Source organism: Columba livia, chromosome 2 (genome assembly GCF_036013475.1).
Source record: "Columba livia isolate bColLiv1 breed racing homer chromosome 2, bColLiv1.pat.W.v2, whole genome shotgun sequence".
Classification (NCBI taxonomy): domain Eukaryota; kingdom Metazoa; phylum Chordata; class Aves; order Columbiformes; family Columbidae; genus Columba; species Columba livia.
Genome location: NC_088603.1, coordinates 149,989,249 through 150,014,967, shown reverse-complemented (window position 1 = coordinate 150,014,967; position 25,719 = coordinate 149,989,249). Strand labels below are relative to the sequence as shown.

The following is a 25,719-nucleotide window of genomic DNA, read 5'->3' as shown; positions in this document are numbered from 1 at the left end:
ATTTTTGGTTAATTATACAAACTTTAAAACTCCCAGTACATAAACTAAGTCAACTAAATTGATCAGTGGGAGTAGCACATAATTTTCCTACTGATACCCTATTTGCATGTTTAGATAGACCATTTGCATGCACAGCACAATATAGTATGACTCAATCTACTGTTTGTTTTAAATGTTCAATGAGTTGTGCCTTCTGGGCTGCTGTGTTTCACTCTCAACCAGTAAAAGCAGTAGGGTTACCAGTCTCTATTTGAGCTTATGAGTGCCTTCTGATGTGATAGATTCCAGAGAAACCTCACAGTTGCTTTCTCTCCAACTTTAGTATTTCCTTCAATGTCAGTTGGGACTGCTTTATTCCCAAAAATATTATGAAAGAGGTGGGTAGTTCCCAGCTCAGTAAAGGCTTTGAAGATGCCTTTTGAGACAGTATTTTTGCACAAAGCATTGAATTCTGGATAAAATTCTTCATGCTCACATTTGATTTTTGCATTGCATGAGTTCAAACACCATAACCAAAGGTGATCATTTATTTTTAAGTGTGTTTGAGTGTCAGTGAGGTCTTTGCAGGAAAGTACTGTCTGTCAAACCATTTAAACCCTAGAATTATTACCACACTTGCAGTAACAGTGATTTCCTTTTGCTTACTGTTTAGATAATCGCATAGCTTTTCAGTTCAAAGTATTTTGTAGGAGCTGAGGGTCCTCAATGACATATTAAATACCACTAAATCCCATAAGATCTGATATAAACTCTTCAGAGGAGGCATCCTTCTTTCTAAAATGTTCGTAAAGTGTCGGGCGCTACCATAGCTGTATGTTTTTAATCATTGTAATAGCAATTAAATAAATGAGTATGTATCATCTCAAGGCTTATGTTGTGAAATCCTGATTTTCCTTGGAGAAACCAGCCTGCTTCATGACCTAACAGGATGTGATAGTAGATAGTAGGGATAATAAAGCCGCCGTGTAATGATGAATACGCCCCACCTTGAAATGACTAAAATTTAAATAATGTCAAAAGTTATTGATTAACCGAGGGTTGGGTAGGATTTAGCTGCTCTAGTAAAAGTTGACTATTCCATCTGAATGCTTGTTTTACTGAAGAGAAGAAGAGTTGCATCTTCCACACTCAGACTAAGCAAAAATGGGCAGTTCACATGTGAGTAGTTATTTAATTTGAATTGTCAAGAATGCAACAATTTCCCGGTTTTAGTTTTGTCCATTTTCACTTTAAATGGCGTCAATATAGCTGCAAATTAAGATTTAAGCTGAAAATCTGCTTTAAGTGTGGGTGGGAAACTTGTATGTAGCTGGTAACATTGCTTAATTGCAGAACATTAATAATGAAACTATTACTATAATACACAGGTTCTGCATGTTTTAATGCTCACTGTGGCTTAGTTAAAAAGGGCAGCACTTCAATGTTGAGGAAAATAATTGATGCACAGTATGTAATGGGAAAAACTAATTTGAGTTAGTTAGCAAATTTCTGTTGGAACATTCTGAACACTAAAATGACTCTGTAAAGATGTATGAAAACCTTCCTGTCCCAAAGGCCAACACTTTCAAAACTTGTCTAAGTTTGTCATTGAACAGTAGGAATGGAAGTAATCTCAATGTTTGTTGCTCACAGAAGGACCGGATTAAAATCCAGGTGTCAGTATTTACTACATCAAATTACAGTATGAGTTTTAACTGAAAGAAATGTTATGAGGAGCAGCTGAGGGAACTGGGGCTGTTCAGCTTGGAGAAAAGGAGGCTGAGGGGAGACCTTATCACTGTCTACAACTACCTGAAAGGAGGTTGTAGCATGGAGGGGGTTGGTCTCTTCTCACAAGTAGCAAGTGAGAGGAAATGGCCTCAAGTTGCACCAGGGGATGTTCAGATTGGATATTGGGAAAAATTTCTTCCCGGAAAGGGTTGTCAGGCATTGGAACAGGCTGCCCAGGGAAATGGTGGAGTCACCATCCCTGGAGGTGTTTAAAAGACGTGTGGATGTGGTGCTTAGAGACATAGTTAGTGGTGGACTTGGCAGTGTTAGGTTAGCAGTTGGGCTTGATCTTAAAAGGTATTTTCCAACCCAAACAATTCTATGATTCTATAAGCACACAACGTAAGGGTTGTTGGCAAGCATCTCCTGAGGGTCCTGACACTGGAGAGCCTTTCACTGGACACTACACTGAATGCAGTGTAGAGCAAACATGTTCAATTAAACTAGATAGTTGAGGTCCGTCTACGGCAAGAGAAATCACAGCACTGCATCTCAGGCAGCTTTAGCAGTTGCGTGAGTTCCAGGCTGGACAAGATAGCCTGGAGTTGTGTTGTAGGCTTCAGAGGGAAGAGGTATGAGCCCATGTTGGAAGAGAATCCCATGACTCATTTGGGAGTTGCATCGTTCTTTGTCTCTGGGCAATTACAGGTAATCTTGGAGAAATGCCCACATCTGTAACAGCCTGAAGATACTAAGTTCTTAACAGAGCTTTTCCACTGCAGTTTGTTCTTTCTCCTAATCTCGTATTTTGCAACCACAGGTTCCGTAAGTGTCTTATGCATTGTGTTTTTTAAACCTCCAGAGCAAGTCTTACAAACTCACAGACGATATAAGGAAACCAACCGTAGGGGCTACCAGTTTGTCAGCAGATGAGCCAGTAAGCACTTTTTTAATGAAGGATGAGAGGGGCACCGTGGTGTTGCAGCACCTGTTGCTGTGGTTTATGGTGGCTTTGGGAGGCGCTGCAGTGCACGAAGGCAACTCCTCTTTCATGGGCTAGACTGGCACTGGAAAGCTGGGTTAAACTGGGTTGTTTCATTCTGTTGAGTTTGGCGTCTTTCCAAAATTTTGTCTGCTTTGAAATTTCAGAAGTGATTTTTTTTTTAATAGCCCAAATTCCACCGGGAGAAATATCAAATTAATCATCTGTGTCAAATGATGTATTTTATTTGGTTAAATTGACTTAGGTTTTAAAACTTTTTTTAAAAATCACCGTTATTAAATCAAGTTTTCACTGAAAACTAAACATTGTTCAAAGAAAAGTTCCATTACATGGATGTTAAAATGGAACATTTCAGCTATATTAAAATGTCTCATTTTAAAATGCTTTCATCAAAACTAATATCATCCTGAACATGTTGATTTGAAAAAAAGTAACAAATTTTACTGAAAACAATGCTTTGAATGAAAAATTTCCGACCAGCTCTAAAGTGTACCTTTCTCTCAAAAACTAAACTCTCAATTAAGAGCTGCATCTCCTGCAACACTACAACTCCCAATCTGCGTATTTCCACATGCTTTTTGCTCTCTGAACTTGATCCGGTCACTTTTTCCACAATCAAAGAAAGTTTTTTACTGCACATCCTTAGAGACTGGAAGTCTCTAATTGTTTTCTCTGTTTGCAGCCTTGCATCAACCTTGTCTATATTTCTGCTGTCTTCAAAATTACCACAAGTAGAATCAATTCACCTGAAAATCTGGGTGGTTGCTCTGCTGCAAGCAAGGTGCTTTGGGAATCACAGCAATGATTTTGATGATAAGATGGTTTGAAGTTGTATGGATTTTTGTCTTTTGTGAAATTGTGTAATTGTGTTTTTTAACCCTCTGTCTCTCAAGAATCCAAGAAGGCTTTTTATGTGTTTTTCTGTTTGCTGTGATGTTTGTGACTTGAATTAATTTGGGGGATGGGCAAGTTCTTTGTTTTTAATTCAAATCACTTTTTGAGATTCTCTGAGACACCGTTGAGTTTCATCTTCTCATTGTAAAGCAACCCAAACCTTCTGCCAGGGAGGACTTGACAATGTAAGAAGTGGGTGGCAGGTTGTTGTGGGCCAGATGGTTTGAGAACTTGAAGGTAAAAAATTTAAGTATAATCTGGAGAACACATCCGCTTGGGGCTCCTCTTGGGGATCAACTCACAAGCATCACAAGGGCCTCTGTGTTGCCTGTACACGTTTCTGTCCTTGTAGAAATGTTTCTTTAGTACAAGCATCACTTACCACAGCGTGATTTTATCATCTCATCACAAAGCTCAACATTTGTTATTTGTTGCTTCCCCTGGCAGACCAATATTCAGTGACAGGCAATTCTTGGTCTGTCCCTGGCCATGAGCACACAGGTGGCTGAAGACAGAAATATCTTCTTGTTCAGCCACTCAACACTGGGAAAGAGCTGTGGCAGATTCTTTACATTTTCACGGTCCCCTTTTATTCAGGACATTTGATGTTCCTATCAGGTCTCAGGCTGTCCTGTGAGTGCAGCTGCGGTAGGTGTTAACAAGCGTCTACCCTTGAAAAATTTATACTGCATTTGTGGCAAAAATTAAAATAAAGAAATAAATTAAAAATCTGAAGCATCAAAGGGTCATTACATTTACGTATTATGTAATGTAAATAGGTCAAACAATTCATTTTTCCAAACACATTAAAAAATTCAAAATATCTGAACCGTAGCGTTCTTCTTTGTATACAACATTTTTAGTATAGTGTATTGGGTTTTGTTGTTGCTGCCCAGAAAAATTGCTCTGCCTTTGTTGTTGACTGTGACCACTGACTGGAGCAGTGGGCTGGTTACTGCTGCTCCGGGCGACTCGGCTGACCTGGGAGTATCTTGAGAACCTCCTCCACTGGAAAAGAGTTGGACACAGAGACCTCCAATTTCGGTGGACATGGTTGGTTTGTCAGACATTAAACGCACGATGCCTGTATAGCAACAGCCCTTGTATGTGTCTATGAATATACAGATAGTGTTTAGATAATGCGTCTTGCAGAGGAATGTTTTAAAAGCAATGAAACATTACAGACCAAGGAGAGAAATGTAATTTGGGGGCTTCCCTGGTGGGGTGCTACATTCCTCCAGTCCTTCTCCTTTTAAATAATTCAGATTTAGAATACAAGAAAGAATCAGCGTGATGTTCCCAAAGATTCTTATGTATTTCAAGGCTGCATAGGTATACCTAGCTTCCATGCTGGCATATACAAGAATTAACTTCAGCTCCATGAACATTAATTTACCAGAACTCATCACAAGTCTTAGTTGAGGTAATAAGTGTAAATTTTTTAATAAAATGTAAGAATGCTTATCTGTGCATCAGTATGCAAGTCGAAGATTTCGTATCTCAGCTGAAAAAGAGATGGAATATGCTAGTTTTCAATCATTTTAGTTATCATTGTCCCTAAAGGCCCAAAGTGTTTTCCAACTAGCCATTATGGTGAATAAAATAAAAGTAGACAAATCGACCCCCCACATAACAAAGAATCAATTATTCCAGGTGGGGAATTCTAGATTTGCTGGCCTGGGTGAATAAAGCCATTTGTTTGCTATTTTTTGTGGCTTCCATTTTCAAGATAAGTGTTAAAGGGAAGTGATGTGAGGCATGACTTGTGCCTGAAGGCAGGCGTGACGTACCTGGAGGTTTCTAGCGTCCTGCCCTGCCTCAGCTTCAGCTGCCGCACCGGGGGAGTCAGGTCCCCGTCAGCCCCGTGTCACCTCTGCCAGCCCCACGCAGGGGCTGGGTGCTCTGACACACCTCAAAGGCCTCTCTATTTAAGCAGAAGAATCAAGCCCTCTAGGATTAAAAGCTGCAGTTTTGCAACATGGGTGTTCCCGTTGCATGTTACCTCTGATTTTGAGAGTAATCTGCATTGGGTTCCACCAGCCAGAAGTGGGTTTGGACACATTAGAACTGGACAGTGTAAAATTCATCCATGAGAGAAACCTCTAAACGTATTTTTTCCTTTTAATTGTGGGCTTCTCTATCATGGTAATCAGCATGAATAAATTAAGTGGATAAAAAAATGGCCATAGGTTATTATGAGATGGTATATTAACAGCTACTTAAAAACAGGACATTGCAGGAGAGAGGTAGTATTAATTTTGCAGTTTAAGTAACTGGCAGAGCAATTAGCTGCATTGTTGCCACCTGTTTATAATAGGAAAAAATAAATACAATTAATTCTATTAGGATCTTCTCACTGTAATTTTAGTCTCAGATGTGAAAAATAAGGTTATTTGTACCTCTCAGTTTGGAAAGAGGCACTGAGTCATTGCAAAGCCTGTTGAGTAATACAGTCTAACCTACGTGCCTTACATATATTGTATTATCCAATATAGACTTCACAGAGAAATTGTTTTGTTCTTGATAGCAACAAACTGTCAGCAACAAGCTGGCCTGATGGTCCGTGTTGCTGTCGTACAGCTGTTAGACCCAAAACAGCTGTAAGGACTTGGGGCAGTGACAGCCCGGCTGGCAGGTGGCATTTGGAGACGCCGATACCATTCTCCAAGCAGTCGCAGAGGCAGATGGCAATTTTCCAGTTGCGTATTGTGTTTGAATGAGAAAATTACTCAAACAAACGAAGGTGACAGGTAGGTTTTGCAGAACAGCAGAGGAATAAGCCTCACGGTCAAAAGGACACGTGTAGTCCTTAAGGCAGCGCTTGCCAATTGACATACGTCAACAAGGTGTTTATCAACCACACCTTTTTATATACCTGAGCACAAACCCTGGTGCTTGCTGATATTGCCCCACATCCAACATGCCACAGCTGTTCACTTCTGTTTGTTTTTAGATGTTAGCGCCCATCTCTGAACTCTGACCTGTGTGCTGAAAGCCTTTACATTTCTCATTAATTCCTACCTGAATAATTGAGACCAATTATTTGAATTTTACTGAAGAGGCACTTGAAGAACGTCTTTCCTTGATGCAATGATGATAGGAGATAGTGAACCCACTATCTACTAATGGTGAGATATCGTCACCCATGACCAGCCTTTCCCAGTTAGGTGAGACCTGACCTTGCCTACCAGTAATTGCTCTTTGTTTCTTTTGTTTCTTCACTATATTAAAGAGCTCTAATATTTGGATGGTATTTCTCATGGAGGCATCTGTACACTGAAATGGAATGGGCTTTATCTGTTTTTCTGCCATTTCTGATTGATGGTCTGGAGCTTTCTGAGCAAGTCACTTTTTTATTATATAAGAACAACATACCTTATATAGCATTAGGAGGCTGTGACTATTCTTGTTCTGCTCATACCTTCTGCTATGGTCCAAAAACTGACCCAGTTGAAAAGGACCTTAGGTAGCATTACAATAGGTTGAAGAAGGTTTTATGTCTGAAAATACCTGTTTCAGTAAATCAGACTATTGATGAAGTACAAACATAGCATCATGTTTTCAGTCTGTCTTTGGAAGCAGATCAGAATCAAAATCCGGCAGCCTACTCCCATGTTTATTCTTGTATTTTATTCTTAATACAAGGAAATGCTTTGAAATGAGTGATGAGATTTGAGCTGTTTGTCACTAAGACTGTCCCTTTGGGTGGGAGGTCAGGGTTTATTCTGCTAACAGGATGTTATCTTGACAACGTGTGACTAGAAGACTGAAAACCACCAGGTCTAAGACAAAGTGCCTATTTTATTTTTTTCCTGTCCAGTACTGTCAGTCTAGTTAACCTTGGATTCCAGTTGCATGATAGCTCATTAAAGGCTTCTGCCAAGATAAATAATTAATCTTCAGTATATGTGTGTTGATAAAATATTAATCATGTAGGCACTCATTTGCCAAAAGCTGTCTTCTGTGATTGTAGCATATTAGATACAGTTTAACTAATGAGATTAACATCCCAGTCCTGTTGTTTATCAAGCTAACAAGGTGACTAGATGGTTTGGGACATTTATTGATAGACAGAAAATAAATTTTCCTCGTCTCCACACAAGTGAAGAATACAGAAAATCATAGAATTGGAAAGTATCTCGAGATGTCAGCTCATTTATCCATTGCCTACAGCAGGACCAACTCTCCCCCAAGGGGTCCTGACAGCTCTGGCAGTGCTGAGCTGGAGGACAACTGGTTTGTCAGATGGAGACGAGGCTGCCCAAAGGTCTTTGAACGGGCAATTCAGTGCCTGTGCACAGTGAGAACTGAGAAATCTCCACAGCTTCCACAGTTTCTGATCTATAATGGTTTTTCAATTGTTTTGGCTTGTCTGATCTTTTTTCTGGCATTCCTGTGCTCACCTTGGGAACGTTATGGATTGTTTGAGGCTTGGTTTCTTGAAGAGACAGGATGAATGACAGTACACTATGGACATAGCTAAAAATATTTGAACCCACTGGACAACTTTTAGATTAATTGTCCAGCAGGATTAGTCTTGAAATGATTAGGTGCCTGTCATGTTTCTTGAAAATCTTGAGAAGAGAGAGGTTGTATTAGAAATCCCCTGGACAAAAGACTGAAGCATGAGCTCAACCCTTAGAAGACACCAGAGAATCCACAGGGTGAGGGTCCGTTACTCCTGTGCCCATCAGAGGAATTGCTTCAGCTGCAGTAGGCAGCAAAAGCACCAAAATCAGCCAGACAGGAGATGTCAGTCTGTAGGAAACCAGGCAGAGAGGTTTCTGGTGCCCACCTGCTCTCTAGAAAGGAAAGCTCAGATTGTTGTGCATGGAGCAGGTTTGTGTAATTCTTCTAAAACCTTGCTTTTCTCCAATGCATTTTTGTAAACATAATTAAACATATGTGAAAAATAAGAGAAGTGGTGAAATAGCTGTGGCATGATTCTGTTGCGCATCTCCAGTAACCTGGTGATGCCCTCAGGTACGTGAGATATCTGCAGCAGGTTGACAGATGCAGGTCCCACAGGAGAGCACTCATCTCTGACAGACAGCAGGCACCTTACCCTGGGGCATCTCTAACAGCACCAGATACCTACACTTAGACAGCTGAACACTGCCCTAAATTTCATTCCAGACCCCACTTGCGTGTAGTAGTCAGGGCTGTAAAGAGCGTGGCTGGGTCAGTCTGCCCTATCTACGTGCTGCCATTTTGAGATTTAATTTTTATTTCTGTTGAGCAAAAGAAAAATGAAAACAGCAATCCAAAGAGAAGCCTGGAATTAGACATGCACTAAATAAAGCACATCAAATGGACCTGGCAAAAATGAAGACTGGGTTAAGCACTCGACATCCGTGCATCAATTTTAGAGCTCTGCCCGTAGCTATTAGACCTCCATTTTCACTGCTCTGGTCAGCAGACACATTCCTCCTGGCTCTTCCTAATAATTTACTTATAAGGGTCTGCATCTGCGTTTATCTGTGTGCATTATCAGCATCGATCTGTGTCAGAGCTGCGGTGGGTGAGCACTGTCAGCAGCAGCCACCCTTTCTGTTCTGATGGTGCTCCTTCACAAACCTCTGTTCCCCAGAATGGTTGTGGCATCTGCTTGAGATGATGGAAATGAAAAAATAGTGATTGCTCAGCTGTGTTATCAGGTATTTTCAGGTAAGGTACTTTGCTCTCTTTTGCAATACAGGAAGCTACCTGGTGTGCTCATGGTAGCATTTCTTCTGTTCTTGTCTACTGACAGATGAGCACTCTGTATCTACTGCAAGCTTAATTGTCCTTAGCTCAAGAAAGATATTCAATTTTGTCTTCAGAAGTATCTGCAATGTGTTACAAAATCCAACCAATTCTAACTACTGACGCCTTGAATCTACCAGAGCTCTAAGTTCCCCCTTTCTGCTCTGCCCGCCCCCCCCAAAACCAGCCCCTTTCTTCATTTATTTGTGCACCATTTATTTGTTTATTCGTGCACCATAAGGGCACCACGTGCTGAAAGATCAAAAAAGTCTCCAAATGCTTCTCTAAGCATTGCACACCATCCTCACACATAAACTCATCTTACATCCCCTTAAAACGTAATTTAAAATAGGAAAAGCTACTTGGTGTGCTTTACAACAAGGTAGAAGTGTTAGTTTTAGATTAGTTATAATCTATCCAGTTTAATAAAAAATAAATCTGTGGCAATTCTAGCCAAAGCTGCAAAGGAAAATAATTTCTACTTCAAATATGCTTGAGTGAGGCAAAAACTGTTTGACCTAAGGAACACTCTTGGCAGAAAAAACCACAAGTGGACACAGGCCATGAATACAGCTAGGATGGAAGTGAAAAGAGGGTTTCTTACCACCAGAATTCTGGTTACGCTAAGTAATGTAGGAGTATTGGAAAGAAATGTAGAAGAAAATGAAGTAACAGAGTAGATAGAGCTGGACCGATTTATGGGAGCAAGTTCCCTTGCATCCTCTGTCCAGCTACAAAATTTGTATGCAGTCTCTCCATCTGAAATTTCAGACTCCACATCATGTTATCACCAAAACTGCTATAACACTTGTAACTCATTAACTACTCAAATCTAATCTAAGATCCTAACTCTAAAACAATAACTATATTGAAGTGACTCTGCCCATATTACAAATGTTATATCAATCTCTTTTGCCATTTAACCCTTGCAGGAAAAGCCACCTGTCAAAATCCACAGCGTAAGAAGCAGCACAGTTCTGAAACAGCTCTCCCTCTCCTGCGTGGGAAGGCTGCATCAGGGGACAGGTTCAAGGCTGGGATCAGCAGGTGGTCAATTTTAACCGGGATTTTCTTGATGACTCAGGAGCTGGCTTGGCAGTCACCTACCCAGACTATCAGATTTCCTGTCCATAAAGCTGATGGTAGTATTATACATGATACTACAAGAATGACATCTCCCAGGCACGTCATTTAATGTCTTACAGTGATCTATTTGAAGATGGAGGCCTTAGCAGAGCTGACTCAATAGATTCTTCTGAGGCTTTAAAACAAACATACCCTGAACAACGTAAGAACCAGTCCTTCCCTTCCACATGTTTTTCCTTTGAAAAGAAATATGCTTCTTTATGTCTTTATGAATCACCATAAAACCACAATGTTATTTCAGTCACTGGTGATACCATTTTCCTCCTGGCTGCAACTGTGCTACACACAAACACAATAGATACAATGACAATTTGCACCCAGGAATTAGGGACTGCCTAAAGCAGGGGTGTCAAACTCATTTTCGTCAGAGGCCACGTCAGTCTCACGGTTGCCTTTCAAGGGCCCAGTGTAACTAGGACTGTATAAAAGTAGGAGTAGTTACATTTATGCAGTCCTAAAATTACATTGGGCCCTTGGAAGGCAACCGCGAGGCTGATGTGGCTCCCAATGAAAATGAGTTTGACACCCCTGGGCTAAAACCTGAGCCTAACTGATCAGCCATCAAGGCATGAGAGAGCAAACCACTCTCCCAAAGTCCTGTGGTGACATTACCAGGACCAGGTGCGTCTGTGACAGGGTGGGGGCAGAAGAAGCTCCAGAGACGACAGCAGCAGCACAACGAGGGCAAAACCCCCAGCCCAGCACTGCTGGTGGGTAAGGCAGAGCAGAGTACAAACCTTTGGCTTTGTGTAGGTGTTTCTGTCCAGGCTGAATGACTGAAAAGTGGGAGGGAATGCCAGACAAAGCCTTTTTCCTCCCACTTCTCACTGATGCATCTTCTGTCCCAGGTCAGAAGGAATGAAACTGGAGCAACAGTTCTTAACTCACATTGCTGAAGTGAATTTGAGGGACTATACATCAGAATAGCATTTGGATAGTATGAAATAGTCAAATCTACGCATTTGATCTGCTAGCACTTTTCTTTGTATTTTGTGCTCTAGACTGTCTGGGTTTTTGCTTATTTTTCAGCCGCTTCCCTGGTCCTTACCCTCATAATGAAATGCTTTGCAAACAACTCTAGAATAATTTCAGTACTGACTGCCTAACACAGACAGCAGGATCAACTGTGTGCGTGGCCTGAACATCATCTGAAGCTTAATGTCACCATCATTTATTTCATTCAGATATTGTATGTACCCTGTTCCTACAAACAGCTGCTTCCCACACAGCGCAGTGTAAGGGCGGGATGATCTCCTTCAGCTTGCAGTGTCCATTAGAATTGCCACAGGTGCCAGAAGTAATTATAAGCACGTTACCCAACATAGTGGTAACTGGCAATCTGAACAGTCATGTGTTAAATTATGGGCTGAAGTCTTGAAAACACTTTGCATGTTAAACGTGGTGTTAGGAGAGGGGAAGCCATGCTGGCACCACACACTGCTGTCTGCAGACGCACGCGACTGAAGGAGCAGCAGAGCATCCTCCTGGGTGCTACACCACGATGCTTAGTATATCCACCATGTGCTGAGGAGCATCCGGACCACAGTCCTTGCATCAACACCATGCCTGTATGACTCTCCAGCAAAGCAGCCCGTTGTGCCAGCACCATTGGCATCCTGGGGCTGTATAACCAGAGTAGACTTGCATTTTATTGGAAGATCCCATTATTCTGTTCCCCCAAACTCATTACTGAGTTTGGTTGGTTGTTTGTTCTGGTGTTACAGGGAACAAAGGTGAATTCTCATAGGAATGAAAACGAGGGTGTAGCAGATACATCAGAAAAGAAGAAATGAGAGCTGCTTAATTTTCAATCATGTTGTGCAAAAAGATATCTTTTGTATACAATACCATCAACAGGGAAGCATGTATACCCTGACATAATAGAAAAATATTAATGCAATTCATTTTGGATAAAGACAGTGATCAGTGCATCTGTTTTCTAACTTTATGCTTTTGCCTTTCTTTTGACAACATTCCTGAGAAATGTGAAAATCATTAAATAAAGTATCCCAATGGACAGAGTTGCTTAGAGTTACTAGAGATCTGTTACTTATATGCATCTATTTCCACCTTATTGGAAAGGTTTAGAGAAGCGCGTGTCTGTGTGTCAGTGCATACAATGGGTTACGTGTTTACAAGTGACGTTTGTGATAATGTTATGGTAACGAAAGTGTTACCTTGTGCTGTAGAGACTGGGAGAAGTTATTGCATTATTATTGTACCTCACTAATTGCTGTTGTAAAAATAACTTTCCATTTCTGTGGGATGGCTGTACTGCAGTAGCTACCATTAGCAGTATGTTGTATCCTCGTTGCTAACTGCATTAGAAGAGCAAAGTACTTAAATGGTCTTTATCACAAAGGTACATTAGTAAAGCAGTGCAGGGACAGGATTTGAGTTTTATCCTTGAGGAAAGACCCTTTGTTTTTTGACAGAGAGCCGCTTTATCCAGAGCTGTAGCTCTTCCACCACAACTAGTAGATCACAGTACGAAACTTTTGAAGAATACAGGCAAACAGACTTCCGGGCTTTATCTATACTCATAAATAAAATGGGTCGTTTTCTGGCCAGATGAGTACATGGCAGAGCACGGCCCACAGCCCTATGGCTACATTCTCTTTATCCCACAAGCAGAAGAATCTTGTGCCTGATGTCTTTCAGGAATCATCTCTGCCCTGTGCTGTCCCCAAAGACAAGAATGCTCATCAGCCATTTAACCTCTTCTGCTCTTCAGCAGAGTGCTGTGCCCTGGGGTGTCATAACCCCTAATTAACAGCAGTGGGGAGGCAGTGCTTGGCAGCTCTGCAGAGCGAGTAGCCTGATCGACATGTTGCTATTTGAATGGAAATGCCAGAGCTTGCAATGCCCACTTAGACCCCCTGAGCAGGTGGTGTGCGTATAGTTCCAATTGATTAAGAGCCTAGGACCTGTTTTCCAGTCTTATTTTAGAGCTGAGGCAATTAAAAGCTCTAGTTCATTATATTACAGGGGCTGAAAACACTGCTGACCTGCTGGTCTCAGATACTTCTGCCCTTGTGTAAGAAACAGCAGAACAGAGGGTGTACCAGCATTTCAGCTTTTGTGATTCATAGCTTGGGAACAGGCATGGTTTTGTGTTTATGTTGATACATCAGGCTGTAAACTGCTGCTGCAGCTGTGAACTTTGAGTTATTATCCCTGATAGACTTAGCTCAAAGTAACCACATATACTATTTTGCCAAAAACACAGAAAAAAAGAAACCCACCAGGTTAATTGTGTTACTTATCTCCAATTGTCATGTTTGCATGAATGCATCAATGCAAAGAAGGGTTTGAAGGACCACTTTTTTTCAGGGGATTGTGATTGTAATCTTCTAGTACTTACAAATGTACTGCAGAGATGGGGCATGGTCCTGTATGCATCTGATAAGGCATTTATATTGGTCTGTTTTAAAAGTGGTGCAAACAAATAATATTTGATCTGTCATGAAGATTCCTAGTATAAAGTTATTACCTTTAATGTATTTGAATAAGCCTGACCTGGCAGAACAAAGCTATGTAGAATCAGCACCCTGTGTCACGTGGCGACAGCTATTTGTGGATCCATTGTAGGAGCCCTAGTGAGAGATGTAGTATTTCACTAAAGCCCAGGGTGAACTTCGCTGTTGAGATAGCAAGAACTTGGCCCAAACCGCTGCCATTCAGAAAGAGCCATGTGAAATTGTTTCCCATGTGTCTGTTGTGTCTTTGTTTTCCTAGTCAACCAGTAAACGCCATCATCAAGGTTTCGATGCAGACCGAGACGCCAAGAAAATACATAGTGCCTGCAAAGGAGCAGGTAAGAAAGCTTGTGGTTTTTATACAAAGGACAATTTAAGATTATTAAGAGCATATACATAAACCTAGGTCAGAACAACTGTTTTGACCAGTTTCAGGCAATCCTTATGCTTTCTGTCCCTTATTGACTGAAAGAACATGCACACTCATGAAGTTTTATATGATTAAGATAAATGGGAGGGGAAGCCAGTTTCTTCCTCAATGACTGGTAAGATCTAGTTTGATAATGGATTGGCTCCAGAGGATTGGGATAAACATAGTATTTGCTTCCTGCAATAGGAACAGGAAGCTGTCAAGGCTGATATGACAGTCATGGTGTCCAGCTAGTCTGATCAGATTAGAGTCATAGTTAAATGTCCTTTCCCAGGCTTTCAAGGAACTATCAAAACCATCACCTCCTCCATATGTTCATCAGGCTGAGAGAGTTGGTGTTGTTCAGCCTGGAGAAGAGAAGCCTCAGGGGAGGCCTTATTGCAGCCTTTCAGTATTTAAAAGGGTCGTCTAAGAAAGACGGGGACAGAATTTTTAGCAGGGTCTATTGTGATAGGACAGGAGGTAATGGTTTTAAACTAAAGGAGGAGACATTCAGGCAAGACAGGAGGAAAAAATTTTTTACAATGAGGGTGGCGAAACACTGGCCCAGGTTGCCCAGAGAGGTGGTAGATGCCCCATTCCTGGAGACATCCCAGGCCAGGCTGGACGGGGCTCTGAGCAACCTGATCTGGGTGAAGATGTCCCTGCTCATTGCAGGGGGTTGAACTAGATGACCTTTGAAGGTCCCTTCCAACCCAAACTATTCTGTGATTCTATGATCAGAGCCCACTGCAGCTCCATAGCTGAAAGGTGTATATGATGGTCCTCGATTTGCATTGTTGATTTTTAACCAAAAATACTTGCTCCCACCGTCTTCTAAGATAGTTTAAAGTAAGCTGTCTGATTTGTTCACTGATGTGAATGAGGAATACAGAGTGTTTGTGGGATCCTCAGGTCCATGGAGGTCACAATGTCCATCAGAGAAAGAACAGCCAGACAGCACATGAGAGCAGCAAGTTATTAATTCACTCCAGGCATTTGCACAGTAAACATGCATTTAAGCATTTCTTCCTGGTATAGCAAGGACACTCAGAATCAGCTAGTTAAGTGCTGAATTTTGGGAACTGCTCTTGTACTATTAACTGAGCCCCCTCAAGGCAGTTCCTCCGAGGGCTCTCCTACTGAGAGTTTAACCCCATGCTGTCAGATAGGAGTACTTTTTCTTCTAAAATTGGATCAGGCCTTCTCCCTCAGTTCTAAGCAGGAAGAAACTGACAAGGTGCCCTAAACTTGTCCTGTATGTACCTGGTGCTGATATGCAGGGATAAAAACACATCAGCTGCTGCTGAATGCCAGTATCATTTGTCATTTGATCCTTGATACTGGTAGCTCCTTGGAAACCCTTGTTGGTCCCTTCTCCTGAGAACCTGTAGTAGGCACAGCACAAGGCCCAGTAGGCGGACACAAGTAGAAGACCACAAGGAGAGCATGGAGGAGTGTCCAGCAGGACGACATGCATGCATCAGCAGATCTTCCATACAGCTTGATGCCTTCAATCTGCCATCTAAACCCTTTATATGCTATGGGCATTTTGTCAGTACCCATCACATGCAGGTCATAGGTCTCTCCTAATAGACATTCTCCATTTCAGTACTTGTTTTGAAGAAATAGTGCCTGAGGCAAGCTGCTGGTCCTCAGCTGGAAGTGCACCAGGACACGTCTATTAATGCAATAGCTGCTCTATTGTGTCTTTTGGGCATCCAAGTAACATCACTGCGGTCCTGTCTCCTTAGCCACAAACATAACAAATGCCTTCCAGCAGCTTTGTTTAGTGCAAACATCTGTTTATATGGCTGAGGGCAAGAGAAGTACAAGGACAAGGTCATTGCGTTTAGTAAGCTGCCTCCAACCATTGCATAAGGTACAGCTCAAAGCTGCCTGAGGGTGTTCTCCTGGAGGGGTGCTAGGTGTTTAATTACCCCAGGAGATGCAGCTGCTGTGATGCTCATCACTGGGGCACCTCATGCTCTTGCTTCAGTTACTTTTGCCCAGCAAAACAGCATTAGCAGAGACTCAGACCATGAAGGCTGGTTCCTGCTCCTCTTCCTGGCTCCATTTAGTGCAAAGCACAACTTGTTTTGTACGGCTGTACATTCAGGCTGTGGGTTAATTAAGCTGATTTAAACACATCCTCTCCCCCCACACCCTTCGTTCTGTTGTGTTGACACAAGTGTTCACAGCTTCATGAAGTAGGTCTGGTGGTTGATCCCTCGGGACTACACAAATGAGCATTTCCACCCAAAACTTGTATGCCAGCCTATGGGCACTGGCACAACCCTGATTTTAGGGGCAGTGTCAGACCCCAAACAGAAGACTCACTTTTCCTGATAAAATGTGGGCAGCATGAGATGGTGAATGTTTAATTTATGATATGAACACTGTAGCTGATTACAGTTAAATATATTCTCAAAAGAATCTTAGATGCTACCAACACTAAAGTTGGCACCAGTGACGACATATGAATAGCAATTTTTTTTCCCTTTAGAGATAATGTTTTCTTTAGATTTCTGATGAAGTGACTTCTATGCACAACTTCTCTTTCAGGAACTGATGAAAAGAAAATTATTGAAGTCTTGTCAAGTCGAACATCAGAGCAGAGACAACAAATAAAACAGAAGTACAAGGCTCTGTATAACAAGGTATTTCAAAATAAATGGCCTCTCTGTTTCACACTGTATGCCTGCTAGAAATACAGCCTACAGGCCTCTGCTTTTGAAAATATCAAGAGCACATTGGATTCAAGGAAGACACCAGTTAGTTTCTGATTCAGCAATTTATTTTATCATCTCCTAAAATACCAATCATATTTCTAATTTTAGGACTCAGAGTCTTCTTGAAATCAGCCTTAGCCATATCAGAGCATTTTAATCAAAGCTGGGAGAGCTAGAAAATAATTAGTAACTGAAAAAATATTTCAGCTTGTGCTCATCTTCAGCACATTCAGAAGAAGGAATTAATGTAGAGGGAAATTTTGACTCAGAACCCCTCTCAGACCAAGTGCAAATTCACAGGAACTATTTGATCTTACATCATTATTTTTTTGTTCAGTTCAATAGATGGAGTATTGATTTCTTCCAGTGATGGAGTAGAATTCATATTGCAAAACTAAGAAGTCTCTTTGGGTGTTTGATTTCTGGAGGAGAAAACATAGGCTGTCTTAAGGATTTTGCATGTAAGAAAGAAAAGGTTCCCGTATATTATTTGGGTAAACAGCTGAATCCTGCTGCATTGTACAGTTTTGCTCTCCTGCTGCTCCAGGAAGCAAAGTTCATGGTGCACATTGGTGTCAGGCTCTGGCTTTAATAGACTGAGCGTTGATTTGTGATTGTGTAGGAGGGTATTTAAGAACAACAGATTTAAAACCGGGCTTCTCGTTTTTTGTTCTGAACTTGTCAAGTACTTCCCGTACTACAGGAAATGTTAACTGCAGATAGGGCTTCAAATAAATCATCTGTCGGCATCCTAAGTGTGCTTACACTAGTGAGTCTTTCTCCATGGTCATACTAAATTTTGTATTAGTAGATCATATCACAGAAGGCTGATTTTTTAATTTTAGTTTTTGGGGTTCGTTGATTGGTTGGTTGGTTGGTTTGGGTGTAAAAAATGCTGATTGCTTGGCACCAAATCACTTTGTAGAGTTTTGTTACTTTTTCCAGTAAGTTGATTTTAACCAAAACTGAGAGAGAAGTTTGGTAAGTTTGATCCCCTCTGTTGCAGCTCTTTCAAAGCAGGAAGTTTCTGTGTTGTGTTTCAGAGTAAATTCTCTGCTTGCATTCAGTTAAACAAGAAAGAGTCAAAACTGGACTGCTGTCAGCTGGTATTTGAAAATAGGACAATCATTTCATTTAATCTGAAACAAATATTTTTAGGGAATTTATTAAAAAAAAAAAAAAAAAAAGCTCCATGTATTTAAAGGCCTTTTTGTGTTTTTGTCCCTTTTTGGTGCAGAAGCAGCTTTGAAATAATTAAATTCCTCAAAACAAATTAAGAAACCCTCTTATCCCACCTCAGCTTTTGCACTAACCCTTCCGATTGCCCCTGCAGGATATGGAAGAGGTCCTGAAGGGAGACCTGAGTGGCAATTTCGAAAAGGCTGTGCTGGCTCTGCTGGACCTGCCCTGTGAGTACGAGGCCCGAGAGCTTCGGAAGGCCATGAAGGGCGCTGGGACAGATGAGTCGCTGCTGATCGAGATTCTCTGCACACGAAACAATAAGGTTGGGACACCAGGCATGACCTTCCTTAGGTAGCAGGGCAAAGAGCTCACCAAGAGCATCCTCCGGGGAGAAGGAGGAAGGATCAGACCAGCTTCCGTGGCTGAAATGTTGTCAGTGGTTGAAGCTGTAAGGTTGCCATATCAGGGCTGAAACTCTTGCAGGAGTTAAGAGCAATACAATTCAAATTCCTTCCTTGGGCTGACTCATATCTGACATGGATGGCACGGAGGAAACACTGATGATGGAAAAATCCAAAGGTGCCTGTTAAAGGTGGCTCTGACAGGGTGGAGGTGGCTCCTACCAGGTACAGGAACGTGTTCCTCTTCAAAAAGCCCTTTAGCTTATACCTGAAGGCAGGTGAAACCAGAAGGACACCTGCACGAATCAGGCATCCCTTGAAATGCTGTCCTGAACCAGGCTGGGTTGGAGTTGTGTCTCTGCAGGGAGTGCCAGCATGAGGGGGAATGGGAATTTGGCTTCTTCTGCCTCCACGCCAGCTATGCCTCAAGCAACACAGGCATGGTACTGACTTACTGGGGGTTTATTTGCTTGTTTATATATTAAATCCATCTATTGTTATTTATTTATAAATATTTCCCTTGTTTATTTATTTGCCTACTTATTTATTTACTTCATTTGTTTGCCTAGGAAATTGTAAACATAAAGGCGGCATATAAACGGCGTAAGTAGTATTGTCTTTCAAACATCTTCATTTAAAGCCTTTAGCACTGGGTAAACCCTCACAGATTTCTGTTTTTTTCTCCACAGTCTTTGATAGGGATCTAGAGTCTGATGTTAAAAGTGACACAAGTGGCTCCCTAAAGAAGATATTAGTCACTGTGTTAGAGGTAAGGCTGGGGGCTTTCTTCTTATGCATTTACCTGATAGAGACATTTCCTTTTCTGTATCCTGTATACCCTGGGTAACCATAGTAAGTATTAGCTGGTATTATTCATTCTGCTGCTTCCCACCAGTGGAAAAATACCTGCAAAAAATGGCAGGAAGCAGAAACAAAGAACAAGCCTGGTGGAAAGGGACCTCTGGAGCTCCAGCCCTCCTCAGAGCATGGCTAACTCCAAACTCAGATCAGGTTTTCCTCTGATTTTTTTTCTGCTCTGGACACATGCTGGCTGGGGGAGGGAGCAGAAGCCCCCATGGGATGTCACGGAGGCTGTGGACACGGGGGACCAGCAGACCACCCTGCTGCAGGGGAGCATCCCCAGGGTACGGTCTAATGCCCTGTAGCTGCCCAGCCCCGATAGTCCCATCCTGCTCCAGAGGCATCTGAGTTACCATCTCATAAGGGTCCCAGCACAGAGCAAATAAAACTGGGAGGTAAACTCTACCATACTCCTTTATGAGGACAGGCTGAGAGAGTTGGGGTTGTTCAGCCTGGAGAAGAGAATTCTCCAGGGAGACCTTATTGCAGCCTTTCAGTACTTAAAAGGGACCTAAAGAAGGATGGAGACAGACTTTTCTGCAGGACGTGTTGCAGCAGGATAAGGGGTGATGATTTTAAGGTAAAAGAGGAGAAATTCAGGCTAGACATGAGGAAGAAATTTTTTACAATGAGGGTGGTGAAACACTGGCCCAGGTTGCCCAGAGAGGTGGTAGATGCCCCATCCCTGGAGACAGCCCAGGCCAGGCTGGACGGGGCTTTGAGCAACCTGATCTGGGTGAAGATGTCCCTGCTCATGGCAGGAGGGGTGGACTAGATGAGCTTTGAAGGTCCCTTCCAACCCAAACTATTTATGATCCTATCACACAGGCTTTACCTCTGAAGTCAGCAAAACCAAGGGCTGTGGTAAACGGGAACAGACCATTCAAAGGTCTACGAGGTCTCATCTTGTCCCAGTACTAGGAGCTGTCAGCAGATGGCAGCAAAAGTATAACCAAAATATTTGTAAGGGCCACGGGCTGACAATCTTCCCTTCCACTCGGAAATGTCACCAGCACTTGGTCTGTTGTTTTTTTTTTTTACTGTCATGTCCTTTCCTGCAGGCAACCCGAGACGAGACCCAACAGGTCAATGCAGAACTCGCTGAGCAAGATGCCACAGATTTGTATAAAGTAAGTGCAATTGTGGAAACATCTCCATTTGCCCGGTGTTGCCCAGCAAGGGCTGCCTCAGGTGACTGAACACACCAAGTATGGGGCAATGCCAGTGTAAGGAGATGACCGAGGGGGACAAAGGTTGGAGACTGGTGGATCAAGGGCTCTGGCTGACTTTTTGTCTCTATTGTGAAGAAACAAGCACTTACAAAAAAAATAACATGCAATCTTTAAGGCAGGAGAAGGCCGCTGGGGAACAGAGGAGCTGGCTTTCAATGTGGTCTTAGCAAAGAGGAGCTATAGTCAGCTGAGAGCTACTTTTCAAGCCTATGAGAAGGTGAGTTACTCTTTTGCAATGTGCATTGTGTAGGGCCCAACATGTTGTTTGCAGACCCTACAACAACATGCAGTGCAAGCAATCCCTTATTTGCCATTTTTAAACTACTGAATGCTTTAAGAATCTTAGAAAAACACTTCTATGTGACTGGATCCTGATCTTACAGAAAGACACATAGGGGATAAAAGCTGTACCTTCTGCCAGTGAAGAACCTATTCCCCTTCATAACCCAACATAACATCCAGACAAATCAATGTCATGATGTAGTTTCCTTCCCACAGCTGCACAATGGTGGGTGTCCTCACCTCTGCAAGAGGACCAGCAAAGGGACAGGTTCACAAACTGCCCTGAAGCAGGGTTTTGCTTTTCTGGGCTTTTCCTCTCCTTCTCCAAAGCAGAGGCCAGCAAAGTCTCTCATCCTGATGCCCCTGCTTCACATGCTCACTGGCTGGGCAGAGGAACATCTCCAGCCTCTTCTTCTCTGCCCACTCTGGGCTGGCAGCCTGTGCAGGTACTTTGCTGTAATTACCTCTGTCTTCAAGCATAAGGCAAAGTAGGTAGCAGGATCCCAGCTGTCTGATACTTCTCCCTGTGTCACCCACGAGGTGTATTTTGCTTATGTCTGGACCTGGAACTAACCTCCACTGAGAGGTCTCACCTGGAAATGACCTGTGAAAGTCAAAGGAATGGGAGATCCAAAGTCCTTCTCCTGGCAGCGAGGTGGGAAGCTCAGCAGAGACATTTGTTCTCAGGAGAGTGTCCCCCCTGCAGCCTCATAGTCCTGGGCTTCCCGAGGATGACTTGGAGTTCAGCTGTAACCCTAGGCACTGAAGATGAAAAAAACTCCGGTCAAGGACATATTTCAGTGTCAGCACAATAAGGAACCCGTAGTTGGAAAAATGTTTGCAGCTTAATCCAAGTTTTGGTTTGTTGCTGGCGAGAGAACAAAATCAGTCACTAACTGATACTCTCAACCTCAGAGTGGTCCAAACCCTGGGGGTTCCATTAAATGCTTCAACAGCCAAGCTACCTTGGCTTTTTGATTCCTAATCCAAGAAGATCAGGTTGCCCAAGCCAATCCACCACATCCTGCCTGGCTATATTTGAAGTAGAAGTGGGCCAGGATTAGAGCCATGCAAACATCAGTCCTGCTCTGCATTTGGAAAGATAAATAGGGCCAGACCTAAACCACGTTGAGGGCTGGCAGAACTTAAGCCCAAATCCTCAGAAGGTACCCTTCCCACCTGGTATTCTCCTAGCTCTGACCTACAAGTCCACTAGAGCCTTGAACCATGCAGGGCTATCCTGATGTTCAAAACAGAGCAAAGCAGAAGGCTTTGAGGTTCACGAAGTTCACAAAAGTCAGGATAAACTCTCTTTTGAAGTGGCAGTCTGTTTTTCCCCTTTTCTACAGAATAATACAAAAGCTTGGAAACAACTTCAGTGCTTGTAAACTTTCCCTGCAAAGCCAAAGACAATAAGTAACAAAACTTCCCAGAGCTGGTAAAGCTCCAAAACTTATCATTTGTGTGGGAACCATCCAGAGCCTTTGATAAAGGAGTTAAAGGAAACTCAAATAGTTTCTCCTGACTAGGGGTCATTCAAGAAGAAGCTGCAGCTTCTTTGTCCTAGAAGCCCTCAGGTACGTGAGACTGCTTGATTTAGGTTGTCTCTTAAGCTTTGTGCCTTATCTGGCTGCATACACCTTCTTCTCTTGGTTCCAGTGGATCTGTGAGCACTTACACCAGAGGAGAACTTAATTTGCCCTTTAATTACTCCCTTGGAAAGGCTCTAAAGGATCTGAATTGGCCTTTTGCCATTGGATCCTAAATCTGATGCTGGTTTTATGGCAGTGGGATGACATGTACTGACAGGGTCTGATGGCTTCTTTTGGTTGTCCTCGTAGGTGTGTGGGAAGGACATAGAAGAATCCATTAAAAGTGAGACATCTGGAGATCTGGAGAAGGCTTATCTCACTCTTGGTAAAAATATAAATAAAGTGGCAAGAGCTTTGTTTTCTGATTCTTGCCATCATTTGACATTTGCTTTGGAGAGGTTGTGTACAGCCTGGTGACAGACATCGAAACAGCCCTAAACTGAGCTGACATATCTGCCAGGAAAAGAAGAGCCAGTTTCAGATTTGGGGACTTTGTTTTAGAAATAAAACTTGCTAGACCCAGCTTCTCTCCACACAGCTAAATTATTTGCCCTCTAACACAGGGTGGCCACCTCCAAGCTGCCCCTGAGGCCACAGCTGTTGATAACTTCCAGCGGATGCCTTGGCACTGTCAGAAGTGTGTTAGCCAGTCACCACAAAAATGTACAGGGTCGTCCACAGCAGTTTAGCTTTGGGGATGTCTGTGGCGGCTATCTGAGCCCATGCCCTGGCTCTGGTTGTCTTACTGTTATTGCTGTTATCCATCTGGATCTGGTCTCTCCCAAATCTTACCCCTGTGAGCTGTGGAGTGAGCAGCTGCCCCAAGAATAGATGGGCAAGAGGAACTCCAGAGGGATAAACGCTTTTTCTCATTCATTTCAGTTTCCCTGTGGAATGACAGAGCACTCGGTGCTGATCACTGTGTAAAATGCTTTACCTGTGGAGAAATGTACGTCCCTGTTCAGACTCCAAGACTTCTCCTTGCATACTGATAGGGGACCAGCCACAGAATGAAAGCCGTGCCAGCTCGTATGTCTGAGTGTAAACTCTAGAGAGTTTCCTCTGTTTCTTCACTATTTATTTCCTTCTCATTGAAGATGTATCACAAAATGTAAATATACAAATATAATGAAGTGTCTTATTGTATTTTCTAGTCAGCTGTGCCAAAGACTGCCCAGGTTACTTCGCCACACTTCTGCACAAGTCGATGAAAGGAGCTGGGACTGATGAAGAGACCTTGATTCGCGTCCTTGTGACCAGGGCTGAGGTAGGGTACCCCGTGATCTGTAGTACCTCACATGAGCTCTGGGATAAATACAAATGTAGAGGGTATGGAGTGAGTCCTGGTACGTCATGTGCTCAGTCAACCCATTTCAGCACAATGACATCAGTGGCCATACTCTGCATTTGTACCCAGGCAACTCTAATTTTGATATTGCATATATTTCTGCTTTCAAAAGAACTAAACCAGAAAGCATACAGGCAATCTCAAGTGGAGTCAACTGTAACTGCTTAAAACTAACCCATGGGGAGGTCTGGCCCCAGCAGGAGGTGTAAAAGTAAATTCCTAGTTAAGCAATGATAAAGCAGCAGTTCTCAAATTGAGAATTTCTTATAAACATATGTTGCTAATTGTCTCTGGTTCCAGCTGGGAAAAACAGATGGGGAGGAGGGGAGAAAAATGAGGAGCCAAAGGAGATAATTGTCATTTTAAAAAGCAGAAAACTGTACAAGACATTTGAGATCTTAAACACAGTCTTTAAGTTTTTCTTCCTTGTAAGCTGTGTAGGCTGTAACCCCAGGGCTGTTTCAGTCTTGACAAAGAGGAGGAGTCAGTCACAGGGAAGAGGAGAGTATATTTCTCAATGACTGGCAGTGTGAGAAATGAAGCTCCAGGGCAATCTCTCTGTCAAGACACAGTCCAACCATGATAACATTTAAACCCTCCCAGTGATATAGATCAGAACTGTGCCATGAGTGCCTTTTCATGGGAAAGCTCCAGACAAGGCATTTAATTCTTCCCCATAGTAACTAGAAAACTACTTCTGTGGGTAGAACTAAGCTGTTTTAGCTATACTCCTGGAAGTGCCTCTTTCCCCGCTTGCCACCACGGACTGGTCTCAGGAGCTTGCAGCGATCTGTGCGAGTTTGTCCAGTACCAAGCACTGGGCAGAGGTGCCCCGGCCACCCTGGTACAGCTCTCCACACAGGCCCATACCCCTCTCTGCGGCTCGTGTCCCCTCACCACACCATCTGACATGGGCTTACCTCAAATCCAAATGTTAAGCTAAAAGTCCTCCAAGAGTTCTAGACCTCCTGCTTTTTCCTCTCCTCCTCCCACCAGGTGTGGTGGACCTTGGATCAGACCCCAAGGGTGCTGGTAAGACAGGGCATATTGCTCAAAGCACGTCCCACTCTCCTAACGAGGCTCTTGGTGTCTCCTCAGAGTGACCTGCCAGCAATAAAGGAGAAGTTCCAGCAAATGTACAAGAAGTCGTTAGCTGAAGCTGTCCGATCTGATACCTCTGGGGACTTCAGAAAGTTGCTGCTGGCTATTTTGCACTAAAAAGCCATCGAGAATGAAGAGGCATGCTGAGCAGCCACCTCTTGATTAGTTTCCAAAATAGCATGCAAAAAATGTGGCATTAGCACAAAGAAAAAAATCCAATTTATTTTCTTTCCAGCTGGGAAATGTGTTGCCAAGTAATGCTGGATGTGAGGTTTGTGTTATGGCTATCTCACAAAATGTCCTTAAGCAATAAAGGCATGTTAAAAAAAACTAAATCTAAATTGACCTCTTTGCATTTGTATATGTGAAAGAATCTTTTGTCATTGTTTCTTCTGAGTAGACTTGCTGTCTTTCGTTCTGAAGATAAGCTCTGTTCTTTCCCCAGTTTGATGAGTCCCATGTCATGCCTTTACAGTCCTGCCAAGAGAAAATGGATAGTAATTTCTTCCCAGCCCATTATCGCAGCTCTTTAAACAACCTGAGGGCTGTAAATTAATGATTTAAGTCAGGCCCTGATTAAAATCCTGCTATCAACAGGGAAG

At 42.7% G+C, this 25,719-nt stretch overlaps 1 protein-coding gene across 1 annotated transcript; it reads left to right on the top strand.

Moving 5' to 3' along the window:
* Positions 1 to 1,042: 1,042 nt before the first annotated feature.
* ANXA13 (annexin A13) lies at positions 1,043 to 25,249 on the top strand. Its single transcript, XM_005507283.3, has 11 exons — positions 1,043 to 1,158; positions 14,237 to 14,315; positions 16,952 to 17,046; positions 18,452 to 18,622; positions 19,271 to 19,304; positions 19,391 to 19,470; positions 20,624 to 20,692; positions 20,910 to 21,011; positions 22,918 to 22,993; positions 23,823 to 23,935; positions 25,115 to 25,249. Exons 1-11 carry the CDS (start codon positions 1,144 to 1,146, stop codon positions 25,232 to 25,234), a joined length of 954 nt encoding a protein of 317 aa, XP_005507340.1. The 5' UTR covers positions 1,043 to 1,143; the 3' UTR covers positions 25,235 to 25,249.
* The last annotated feature ends 470 nt before the right edge of the window (positions 25,250 to 25,719 follow it).

Coding starts and splice junctions, on each gene's coding strand:
- ANXA13 (XM_005507283.3), top strand. Junction 17,047..18,451: donor ACAAGGCTCTGTATAACAAG/GTATTTCAAAAT, acceptor TTGCCCCTGCAG/GATATGGAAGAGGTCCTGAA. Junction 19,305..19,390: donor AAAGGCGGCATATAAACGGC/GTAAGTAGTATT, acceptor TTTTCTCCACAG/TCTTTGATAGGGATCTAGAG.